At 37.5% G+C, this 12,708-nt stretch overlaps 1 protein-coding gene across 14 annotated transcripts in view; it reads right to left on the reverse strand.

Moving 5' to 3' along the window:
- Positions 1-12,708, reverse strand: part of PAM (peptidylglycine alpha-amidating monooxygenase) — a 274,617-nt gene that overhangs the window by 59,909 nt on the left and 202,000 nt on the right. For all 14 annotated transcript variants that reach the window (XM_041752522.1, XM_041752527.1, XM_041752526.1 and 11 more), the window contains 5 exons: positions 6,376-6,424; positions 4,988-5,055; positions 3,836-3,916; positions 3,474-3,550; positions 3,009-3,112 (listed from right to left, as the gene is read on the reverse strand). In XM_041752522.1, the coding sequence (XP_041608456.1) occupies positions 3,009-3,112; positions 3,474-3,550; positions 3,836-3,916; positions 4,988-5,055; positions 6,376-6,424 (379 nt within the window). The remainder of the gene's footprint in view (positions 1-3,008; positions 3,113-3,473; positions 3,551-3,835; positions 3,917-4,987; positions 5,056-6,375; positions 6,425-12,708) is intronic.

Below are 12,708 nucleotides of genomic sequence, written 5' to 3' on the forward strand. Positions count from 1 at the left end.
GATTGTCCCAATCAAGCAAGATTTTTCTCTAGGCCTAAGATTTTTAGCTCAATGCAGAGTTAAGGTCGGACTAGTGGAAGGATTACTCGGCTGAAAATCTGCTTGGCAGGCCTCAGATAGAAGTTTCCTGGAAAACCTCATTTCCAGGTGGCCGCTGAGTAAGAAAGCTGACGGTGGCAGTTCTTCTAGGGCCCGGAGGGGCCCCTGCTGGCCCCCCAGGCCCTGTGCACAAGGGGCTTTGAAACTGGGCAGTTTGCATGCTCAGGGCTTCAACCTGTGCCCAAGGGGGTGGGGGTAAAAGGTGGGGGGGTGGGGGCGTACACGTTCCCGTATGTGGCTTGGGGGTTAAGCAGGAGGGGTGAAAAAGGAGAGGCGATCTGCAGAGTATCATTTAACAGACTCCTAAAATGCTAGTTTTCTTTTTTTTTACTGGTTACCTTCTGCACTGTAATTCTATAGTTCCCCATGGAAGTGATATCTCTGATTTTATAAAACAGATGCATTGATGCTATAACCTTTCTAGAACTAAAAGGCATTTGAAGTGCTACAGGAATACTGTTCCTTAGTGTGACAATTCTTATTCATATTTAAATTTTACTCAAACCTGTCTTATTAGTTGATCATTCCACTGGGGGGAAAAATGCAACTGTGGTAGAAATTAAATATTCAGAAATGGACTCGTTCAATAACTTCCCGTGATTTCTTTCTGTTTCATTCGTATTTCAAAATGGCATTCCCTGTAGCTCACATGAGATTTACAGAAAGGGACTGGTACAGTCGTTTTAACGTTATTTTAAGGCAAAATGCACATATTTTAAAAGACTGAATTATTCTGGACTTCCTGAAACTGAAAGAGGCTTCCAGAGATTATTTTGGCCTCTCATCACAGCATTCTAAAAAGTCACTAATTTCTGTTTGATACTGCTTCACAGAGGATACTCAAAGGATACAATTCAGTCAGAGTTACAAGCCCTTCCAAATTGTTAGGGGACTTTTAAACAAAAATTCAACTTATTCCACACTTGAACTTGTACACTAATAGTAGGATTTTTCCCCCCTACTTTGTTTACCTATTTCAAAGATTAATAAAATAACCAATGCACTTACCAGAAAGGGAGACAGAACATGAGAGACTCCTAACTCTGGGAAACGAACTGGGGGCGGGGGGGGGGGGGTGGTGGTGGTGGAAGGGGAGATGGGCGGGGGTTGGGGGTGACTGGGTGATGGGCACTGGGGGGGGCACTTGATGGGATGCTCACTGGGGGTTATTCTATATGTTGGCAAATTGAACACCAATTAAAAATAAATTTATATATAAAAAAATAACCAATGCACTTAAGGAAAGTTTAGGAGGGTCTACACTAACATAGAATGGAAAACAGCTAATCAGTACCCTGTCACTCATGTATTTAAAGGCTGGTAAGGGGGCATGTTGCTGGCTCAATCAGTGAAGCATGCCACTCGACCTCAGGGTTGTGAGTGTGAGCCTAATGTTGGGTGCAGAGAGCACTTTAAAATAAAATGTTTAAAATTATAATAATAATTATAATAATACTACTAATAAGTGAATGGTAAGAAGTGAATGTCTGACTCCTTCAAATCTAATTTTGTCTATCTTGTCCTATCTTGTCAAGCTTTTCCTTATAGTTACCATTCATGTAACTCTATAATTGTATTGTTTTCCTCAAGTCTCTTCCCTCACTGACAAACTTTATCCAAAGGCAAAACTCTCAGAAGCTTCTCGTTTAATAGAACTTGATAATTTTTTGTTTATTCTATCTTTAGACTTAAAATTGATGTTTATTAATATAAAAACCCTTTAGAGTGACATAAAAAAAATCCTATTCTGCTGTCTCAAATGCCTTTTTTCTCTTTTACTTGCTTCAGCATCTTTTCCCTTTCCCCTGACAACCAACAGCTAGTGTTGTCATCCTAAGAATCATCCTTATAATCTAATGCCTATTTTCAGATGCCAACTTTCTGTAACTTCTCTTTGATCAAAGATAAATAGTTTAGGACTCCAGCTTCCAGGTCGCATCAGTAAATATTTTATAACCTAGTTTAACATGGAAAGAAGGCTTCTTGTTCTCTTTTGAGAAAAAATAAATAAATAAAAACACATGATAAGAGACTTTATCTTTCAGATAATGTCAGAATTAGGCAAACCTTTTTAATTTAGGCAAATCTTTACTGAGAGTTCAGAGTACTTTGAAAATTTTACTTAGTGTTATAAAATACGCTTATTTAAAGGAGGCTCAGTATTTTAAAAATTACTTAATGTCCAGTGTTTTCTTTTGGAAAAGTGCTGAATATTATCATTCTCATTTGGTAGACCAGACAACTGGAAAACAATGAATACATGGATGTTTTAACAGGCAGAAAAAAAAATCACAGTTCTGAGTAATTAATGGACACCACTGGGATCCCTGGGTGGCACAGTGGTTTGGCGCCTGCCTTTGGCCCAGGGCGCGATCCTGGAGACCTGGGATCGAATCCCACGTCGGGCTCCCGGTGCATGGAGCCTGCTTCTCCCTCTGCCTGTGTCTCTGCCTCTCTCTCTCTCTCTCTCTCTCTCTCTCTCTGTGACTAAATAAATAAATAAATAAATAAATGGACACCACTAAATGTGGATTAAATATCTGCCTAAATTTGAACTAGGGCAAAAGGACATTCGAAAAAAGAATTCATAATCAATTATATTTTTCTTTATTAAATGAGCCTGAGGAAGTAATATACACTCTTGTGGGATCTACAATATATTCAAGTGTGATATGGAAGGTTTTGAATAAACAGGAGGAAAGGAAGCATAAAAAAAAATAAACACATGTTCCAGAGTTTATAATAATAATCATTCAGTTCTAAAGTGGGAAAATGTGATATACAATTTATTATAATTGCTCATGATGGTAAAAAAAAAAGTGCAATTCATTCACAAAGATAACTGTCTCCTTTAATAATGCCTTTCCCCAATAAAATATTTTTCAATAGTGGAATTTATAAAACCATACCCGATGTGCGTGGCTTCTGTCCTTCCTTCACCAGTGAACACACACCTTGCTGCCAGTATGTCTCCAAAACTAACATCGACTGGGTGTTCCACAGGGTAGAAAGCCTGCCAAGAAGATAAACACAATAATTCATTAAAATCACCAACAAAAACCCAGAACCATATGCTTTAATAATGCGAGGCTTGGCCCTCTCTGGGTAGAAATAAGGACACTACATATACAGACACACAATTTACCACCATATTTAGAAATGTTAAGAGAGACCATCAAGTTAGAAGTGGTAAAAAAAAAAAAAAAAAAAAAAAGGAGGACAGAGGTAGATTTAGAGATGCTAGGATTCTAGAGGTAGATTTAGAGATTGACAAGGATATCTAGAGAGATTCACAAGGATTCTATGAAAATTTCTAAGATTTCTATCTGCTGATTAATATTTTTTGTCTCAAAATCAAACCAGTTTCTACAGACCTGTGGCAGCTGGGGGCTCTGGCGTCCAATCAATGCCCACTGTCCATTTCTTACCCTGTATCCACTTACTACCTTACCTGGAATGAACATAAATTATAATCATATAATGTCATAAAGTATTAGAAAAATAAAAGGCATTATTTGTTTTTTTCCAAAATAAAATTTGAGTATTGTCAGAACCCCAAGTGCTAGGTATTTTAATGAAAACAATATGAGAAAAAAAATACAGAATTTCAAGGTATGATGCAAAATCTTCCATTGAAACAGATTTAAGGTCAAATATAATTCACATTTTACATTTATAGCATTAGCAAGCACAAAGGTAAATATTTATGATTTAAGCTGTAGTTTGAAGTTCTTACCTAAATGGTGAGTGTGAACTCTATAAGCAAAGACATGCATTGGATACTTTTTGTAATGGCATGAAATGTCGGAATTCACCACTGTTAGAAATAAAACACGGAGGAAAGGTCACTATCCAACTGGAAAATAACATTATTCTTGCCTAAAAGTATGTAATAGTTTATGCACAAGATGCTAGGCGTGGGGGTTTCCCTATAAAGTAAACATGCACTCAGGTATTCAGCAGGCATTAAGCGCTTATTATGTGCCAGCCAATTTACGAAGATGAGTTAACAACCTCCTGCCCTCCCATCTAATTTCTTTCATAAACAAAATGACGAGGGCCAAAACAAGATACTCTTGTCAGTGGAAATGTAGGCCTAATTTACTACTTTTATCATGAAATTTATGCAGTTGAAAAGGCTTAACAATTGCTTGCAAACACCTCAGATAACTCCATTGACAGATAACTCCTGTTGAGAAGGAATCACTGCATATACTTCTCTTTCCTTTCAGTCTAAAACACTATAGCTCTTCGGTAAATAATGTCTTTGATAATAAGTGAACAGGAACAATGAGACCCTACTTGTCACTAACTTTACAAGATTCCCAGTAAAAACAAACGGGTAATATTTAACACAGCGTTTTCATCAGCTGAACATACAGACTGGTAAATAATATCATACTTCTTACAATAGCTTTTTGTAAGTTTAGATGAATCAGCTATTATCATCTTCATTTTACAAATAGGGAATCAAGCTCAGTCTATCTAAGTTCAATGACTGAGTTGGTCTTGGATTTTCTGATCTCTTGATTTTTGAACCGGATAGTCTCTGCAGTATGTTACGAGGTCTGTCTTTCACATCTAAAGGGTGGGTGACTGGTTTATAAAATACCCAAGATTTTATTCTTTCATTTACATAACCTACTACCTACCCATGGGCCTCAATTATTAGCATCCCATTAAAAGAATGGATGATAATAAACTACTGGCTTGGAATAATAGAAAAATCTATTTAAAATCTAAGGATAATAAAAAATTGGTTTGGTTTTCAGGGATAGAGGTCATTTCAAAATTTTATAAAAAATATACTGTAAAAAAAAAATATACTGTAAATCCATTCCTATAGGTTAAGTAATGAGATAATGGTTAAATATTAAAAGGTAATTACCTTTCTCTCCCGGTGGAATAACAGTGTCAACAGACATCATAAGGTACATGCCAGCAATTAAAGGCTGTCTGCACAAAACAGTAACATTTATATCAACCATATGAACATCAAAACTACAGCCTTAGAAAAATAAGATATACTTCAATACACTGGTCTATAAACTATGATTCATGTGAAAATGAAAATAAGGAAAAAGAGCTGGAATAGATTTTTTTTTCTTAAAATAACATTTTCTTGGGCAAAATAGCTAAAAAAGACATTTTTATGGCATGGTGCATGTGGACGGCAGTCTCTGAATGGCTCCTGTGATGGCTAATCCTACATGTCAACGTGTTTAGGTGATAGAGCCCAGCTGTTTGGTCAAACACTGGCCTAGATATTGCTGTGAAGGTATTTTTTAGATCTGACCAACATTTAAATTACTGACTTCGAGTAAAGCGGACTACCACTCACCGTGTGGGTGGCTCTCATAAGGGAGAAGGCTGAGGTCCCAGGAAGAGGGGGGAATTAGGCCTGCAGACTGTGTTGGACTCAAGACTCCACACTGACTCCTGACACAATTTCCAGCCTGCCTTGCAGATCGAAGACTTGTCAGCCCCCACAGCTGTGTAAGCCAACTTCTTGAAGTAACTCTCTCTCTCTGTACGTATGTGTGTGTGTGTGTGTGTGTGTGTGTGTGTGTGTGTGTTCATTCTACTGGTTCAGTTTCTCTGCAGAATTCTGGCTAATAAAGCTCTCAAGGATTCTCTAGCTCTGACATCCGTGCCCCTGTCTACTCCTCTTCTCTTGGGCCATGGTACCTGGACTTAGGGATGGTTATTTCCAACACATAGATTAAGGCAAAAGCAATTTGACCTTTTTTCCATAGGAGTCAGAGTATAAAGATTTGTGGCAACTCTTTTCTTTATCAGATTTCCACATTTTCCACAAACTTCTGGCATCAGGTGACAACAAGGCTGCGGATTCCATCTTGCATGCCCTCTCTTGCTTCCTCTTGCTGGCTGTGATGGGAACCAGATGCCATATTGTGCGCTGCCCTGGAGAGTCCACAGGGCACGGAATGATGGAGTCCTCCAGCCAACGGCCAACAAGGAGTCAACTGAACCTTGTCAATAACTGTGTGAATGATCCTGGAAGTGGCTCCACACTAGTGGAGCCCCCAGAGAGATGGCTGCAACCCTGGCTGAGCCTTGGATTGCAGCCTTTATGTGAGACCGCCAGCCACAGCCTCTAGCTAATGCTTGTGCTCAGAGTATTTGTTGTTTTAAGCCACTAAGTTTAGGGTATTTGTTACACAGCAATAGACAATAAATAGGGTGGATTTCCCACTTATAAATTCTCAAAGATCTTCAAGTTGTCACTTAGCTATGGTAACTGGAAGTACTTACGGCAGGCGTGTGAGGTGTAAGGACACACCGGAACAGTCTTTGTGATTATCTGAAAACACAGACAAAATACACATCTTAAATATGAAAATGTGAAAAGCGGATTTCAGACTACTAAATTTTAAATGATTATTTAAATTCAGTATTTAAAAAAAACCCCAAAACTATGTTTCATAGTACTTTCATATTCACGAACATACTGAATCTCCAATGCATCATGACAGCAACAACAACTATCACTTCAAGCAGTATGTGTTTTTTTTCTGGACTCGTCAAACTGACTAGTCATCTGCCTTCCTGCAGCCATACTAAGTGCTACCGGTCACAGCTCACAGAAGAAAGCTGTTGCTACTCCCTATGAATAATCTGCATGGTTGAAAGATCCAGAAAAGGCGATTAACTGAATGGTTTGTTTCATGCTGGCTCCAAACAACTAGCTTCTCTACTTTTCAAAAACAGAAGTCGTCATAGTTTGAGCTTTCAAGACATGACCATGTTTAGAGTTTGAAATGTCTTTGATGTATGTCCAGGGATCACCTTGTTTGGTTTCTGAACCTTGCCCATTCCCACCTTCTAAATAGAAACCTGATGCTAATTTTCACCCCAAATTCAACAGAAAGCCTGTGAGTATCTCTTTATTTTTGCCAAGGACACTTCAGAGACCTCTTACAAATCCTCTTCCTTTTACCTTCCCCAAGTAGAAAGAAGGTAAAAATTTAAATTACCCCTCCAAATTTTTATCTCTGTCGAACCTGCTGATCTGTGACCACAGAGATCATGAACAGTAACTCATGCTTACTCATTCCTTCCATTTCTGTGTATGCTAAATTCTTTCTACTTCACATTTTATTCTAAGTATTTATAAAACATATCTCAATTTTGAGTTTCCTTTAAATTTAAATAACTAGCATGTGTGTGCAAGATTGACAGATTTACACTCAATTAAAAAGTGAAGTGTGCTAATAAATAACAGCAGATGGAATGGTTTTAAGGAAATTTCTTTTCTTTCAGCTCTAATTCTTGCGAGGAAAACAAAGGTAGCTTCACACAGTGATGTATAGGAACAGGTAACCTACCAAACAAGATACGTGTTTTGATTTACCAGAGATAAAATTTAGAAAGTGTAACAAATCGTATTTAATACTTTGGCAACACAAAGGAAATTTCTGGGTATGATATTAAGCTTGATTTTAACAAAGATAGGACAGAAATAAATGCAATGATACACATTTTATATTTAATCAGGTTTCTTTGTTTTTGTCATTTTACAAAGGGATCTCTTTCCAAACTCCTAAATCAAATTCCAGTGTGGTGTTGTTTTCATAATAATTTCAGTAAGGTGTTTTTTGTTTTGGTTTGGTTTTTAATTTTAAGGGAGTTGGGGCCCCTGCGTGGCATAATCGGTTAAGTATCTGACTCTTGGCCCCGCATAGGGCTCCTTGCTCAGTGAGGAGCCTGCTTCTCCCTCTTCCTGCCATTCCCCCTGACCTCAGGGTCAAGAGATCAAGGCCCGCCTCTGGCTCTGTGCTCAGTACTGGGTGGAGCCTACTTGAGATTCTCTCTCCCTCTGCCCTTCCTGCTTGTGCAAGCACACTCACTATCTCTGTCTAAAATAAATAGATCTTAAAAAAAATTTTTTAAATAAAATGAAATTTCAAAATGAGTTTTAAAGAGATGAGAAATAGTAGTAATAATAACAGGCTTATCTTAATTTTTGTCTACATTTTCAAATATAGAAAGGATAAATAAGTACTGTTTTTGTAATTTATCAAAAAATTATTTTTAAGAATGAGGTCTCCTAAGTGTACTGCATGAGATATAGTAAATATGCCCAGATTGTACTATTTTTGAAATGATTAGCCAATGAATTATGTAAGTATCTACTGATCAAAAGTGAATGGTTGAAAGAACACCATTCATTCATGCCAAATGAATTCTAAACTCCAGAGACTGAGTGATTTTGCTTAGTCGATTTAGGAAACATTTCTCAAGTGTATAAAAAAAATCATATCTATCTTACAAGGTTGTTTTGAGAAATGGCAGTCATTCATTCAGCTAATATTTACTGAGCAACTGCTATCTCCAAACACTATTCCATACACTGGGAATACAGTGAAAGACAATAGTCAAGTTTCTTGCTCTCATGGCACTTTTTGCTCTAATGCAAATGGAGGGAGGAGAGATATGGAAAAACAAAACACTGAATATATAAACAAGATAATGTCACACAGTAAACTCAACAGGCAATGTGACGGCGGGCCAGCCATTTTATCTACTGCGGACCCAGGAGGACGGAGCGGCTATGAGGCTAGAGATTGCGTACGCCATGCAGAGTGTGTGAAAAGCTTGGGTTTTATTCTCTGGGTGAAAGATGATTTTCATTGGATGGTTTTAAGCAAAGTGACAGGATCACATAAAGTGTTCGTTCACCTGGCACAGTACTTGGCACTTACAGATGACTAATTACTGATTGCTAGGCTTTGTAATCTTTGAATGTCACTACTAATACAGCAGGAGAGAGTTTTTTCCCCATACAACATCCATCCAAGCAAAAGGGCCAATGTGAAATGAGAATCGCTTTGGGGTTTCCATTACATCTTTGCGTTGAAGGAACCAAGTGAATCATATTTTGATATCCAACTGGGCTAATATTTGTAACCACGACTTTACAGAAATTAAATGGGAACAATTAATAAATCAATTAACACATTTCAGCAACTACTGAAGAAGTTTATCACTAAAGACGAACTGTCACCAAATTAAGAGCAGCAGGAATGCTACTAACAGTAACACGTCACCTATTGCCAGCGACATTACAGCGTCTTCCTATTAGATAATGTACTTCATTAGACTTGCCTAAATTGAGTGGCTTTCTACACAGACAAAAGCTCAAAACTAGGCCAAAAACTTATGTATGTTAGTAAATATATCAAATTTTAATATGAAGACTTTTTTAATAACCACACCAAAGTTTTCTCCAAATTATATAATAGCATTGCTATGTAATTGTTGTATATGTGCTTCACTCTAGAGTTTTGATTTTTTTAAAAAAATATTTTTTTTATTTATTCATGAGAGTCACACAGAGAGAGAGAGAGAGGCAGAGGCATAGGCAGATGGCGAAGCAGGCTCCATGCAGAAAGCCCAATGTGGGACTCAATCCCAGGACTCCGGGGTCACGCCCCAAACCAAAGGCAGATGCCCAACTGCTGAGCCACTTGGTGCCCCTAGAGTTTTAAAAGTGAGTCACAGTCGCACCACTCACTCCACTGGAAAGACAAGGATCTAAAGTAAAAATCACGCCTGTTTTATAAAACGCTAAAGAAATAAAAAATATAGAGAATGGAAATTAGTTACAAGATCACTTAAAAACCACACTAGATCGAATTTCTGAGTCATTGCTGAAGGAATTTGTTTACATCAAATTCGTCTAGTCGATTTGATCCACAGAATCAGCAAGAAACGAGGCATTTCTAAAAACTATGCTGCGTGTGTGTGTGTGTGTGTGTGTGTGCGTGCACGTGTGTGTATGCGGGTATGTGTGTAACCATGCAGATATTATACTTTAGGTTATGGACAACTTCAGATTATCATCATTACTTAATCATGGGGTGACAGAGTTATAATTCTGTGTGACTTTAAGAAATTCTATTACCTAGTAATAGGTAAGTACACATTTTAACAACTCAAGTTGAACAAAATTCTAGAATTTGTAAAAACAATACTTATAAAGCATATGTATAGACATCTTAGACATTATTAGAGTCAATTGCTTCATATATATTATTTCAAAGTCAAATTTTATTACTGTAAATGATTGTGACCCCTTGTGTGCAGTACAACTTTTCACAGTGTGACCTGAAGAGCACATATGCTCTTCACACACACACACACACACACACACACAGTGAGAAGCCCCAGGAGGAGGAAAATGATCTCCCTCAAGCAAGGTGGTCTGGGGCCTTGCAGGGCTCCTGGACCCGCTGATATTCCTACAGCTAGTAGGAGCTTTGGAGAGAAGCATGTTTCAGCCTAGTATCTGGTGTGAAGATTATGACCTTCTCACTCCCAATGTGATCCTTGCCACAGTGATGCATTATTTCCATAGTCTCTACTCTGATCTTGCTTCTGGTGAACTTGGAACTTTCTGCTAGTTTTGCATATTTTACCTATGATTTCCAGTGTGCTCTGACTTTGTCTGCCCTTCTATTGTAACACGGTGCTTCAGCCACAAGATGCGAAGCCTCCTAAGAATTAATTCATTTCAATTCACCAGGCTCTATATGAAATCTGTCTCTAACATGCATCGTCATAAAAACGGATGACAACTTAAAAGGTTCACTGTCATTAAAAATATACATCAATGCCTTTGCTAATATTTTACCATGTAAAACAAAAGAAAATGAAATTGGGGCTGAGATAGTGAAGAAGTGTATAGAAAATGAACTCAGAATATAAAAATCATGCGCCAGCTGAAAAAGCAGGTTGGAAAGGCTGATTCTGTGACTAGAATGAAAGTAAACAGGAGAGAAGAGAGGCGAGGAAATAGATGGAAAGGTTAACACAGGGCAGAAGACCAGAGAAATGGAATTCCATAGCTTAAAAATAGATGGGAACAGTAATGAGTCAAATAACTAAAAAGGCCTGGAATTATGGGAGTGAATTTGTCTGAAAGGTAGAACAGGAAGCAGACTCTTTCCCCAATTTGTATTTCCATATAAATACTGTACATTTGTACAAGTAAATGTAGGATGTGTTGGGTGGAAAGTCTGAAATTAATCTGTGCATTTTAATCACACAGTTACTTGACCATAATGCCTTATAAGATCATTATCAGTTTCAGCTAGGTGCTTACTGAGTTCCTCTGCCTAAAATGAGTAGGATCTGGAAGGTTACAGATTCTAACACTGAGTAAATTAGTATTTGTGATCAATACGGATGCCACTAAGAAACCAAAGTCTACAAATGAAATAATCTATGTGAAGAATATAGCACTCTAAATGGAGCATAGTAAAAATCCAATACATATCAGTTATTACTATCCTTTTTATTGGTAGATTCCAAAGTTTTTCAACATATGAATATTTTCTTTTAAGAAATATGTTTTCAGTCATGGGTATGGAATTTCTTTAATCGAAGAAACTGGAACACATAAATTTCTTCAACCAGTAACACAGGGATAGAAGAAAAGGAGAGAGAACATGGGAATATTAAATGAGTAAAGAGATGGTGAAAAAAGGGAATCAGAATTGACATGGTATTTTAAAGACATCACACAAAATAGGGATACTCTCAAAGTGGGAATAGAAATGCTGATTCAGCAGGGTCTGTACCAGATAGATACACAACAGTCATTAGTGAAATACAGAAATACTAGTAAGTCGTAAGTACCACGGTCTGGCTAAAACAAAATTTTTGGATTGGGTACCACAGGACCGTGAAAAAGCTGATAAAGCATTGTTTTAAGGTCTCTCCACAACTTTTAATAATAAAGCTCCCCTTGATCAGACCCAAGACAATTTGCTTCTTTCTGCAGTCCAGACTAGAGGTCAGTTCAACAAATCCTACATTTGTAGAAAAGAGAGTGAGGCCTTTTTATCCTGATACTGAAATTGTTGTTTTAAATCTACATTTAATTACTTATCCCGCACAACTGTCTTCATCCAAAAATCCTGACAGCTCTTCCTTTCCTTCCAGCTAGCTTCATTTACCTTATTTTACTTTTCTTATTCCAAAGTAAATCATTCTCTTCTTCACTGGATTGTGCTATAGGTTCACTCTTTCTTCAAAGTTCACTGGTGAACACTTAACTCTTAGCTATTAATGTTCTGTACTCACTGAGGATTGAACCCAAGACATCCAGGTTAAAGAGATCTTTCGGGATGCCTGTTTTCTTTTAGTAAGACATCATTGTAGCCTAATGGATTTCAAGATAATGGCGATGAAACTTCATTCACTAGATAGGTATCAGATGACATGGCAAATGATTTCATTACATGTCATTATATTCCACTATAATGGCATCTGTATGAACTAGAAGCTTTTATAATGGTGAAGGCATTAACAGTGGAGAAATTAGGAGAATTATTTTTAGGAAGAGATACAAATCAAGAAAGTCGAATCATGTCTCAGAAGCACCTCACAGCATAGGACTGTAATGTAGTACTGGAAGTTGAGTGGTAAGACTTCTACAGAGTAGTCCGATAACAGAAGAAACAAGTATTTCCAGACACTGGATGAGACTTGAAAATAGCATTCAATCAGAATCTAATCTTGAGCAAGATGAAAACTGGATGACCACTCCACAAGGGTCTCAAGCTTGCCTTTTTTTGAGAA

Source organism: Vulpes lagopus, chromosome 4, assembly GCF_018345385.1.
Source record: "Vulpes lagopus strain Blue_001 chromosome 4, ASM1834538v1, whole genome shotgun sequence".
NCBI lineage: Eukaryota > Metazoa > Chordata > Mammalia > Carnivora > Canidae > Vulpes > Vulpes lagopus.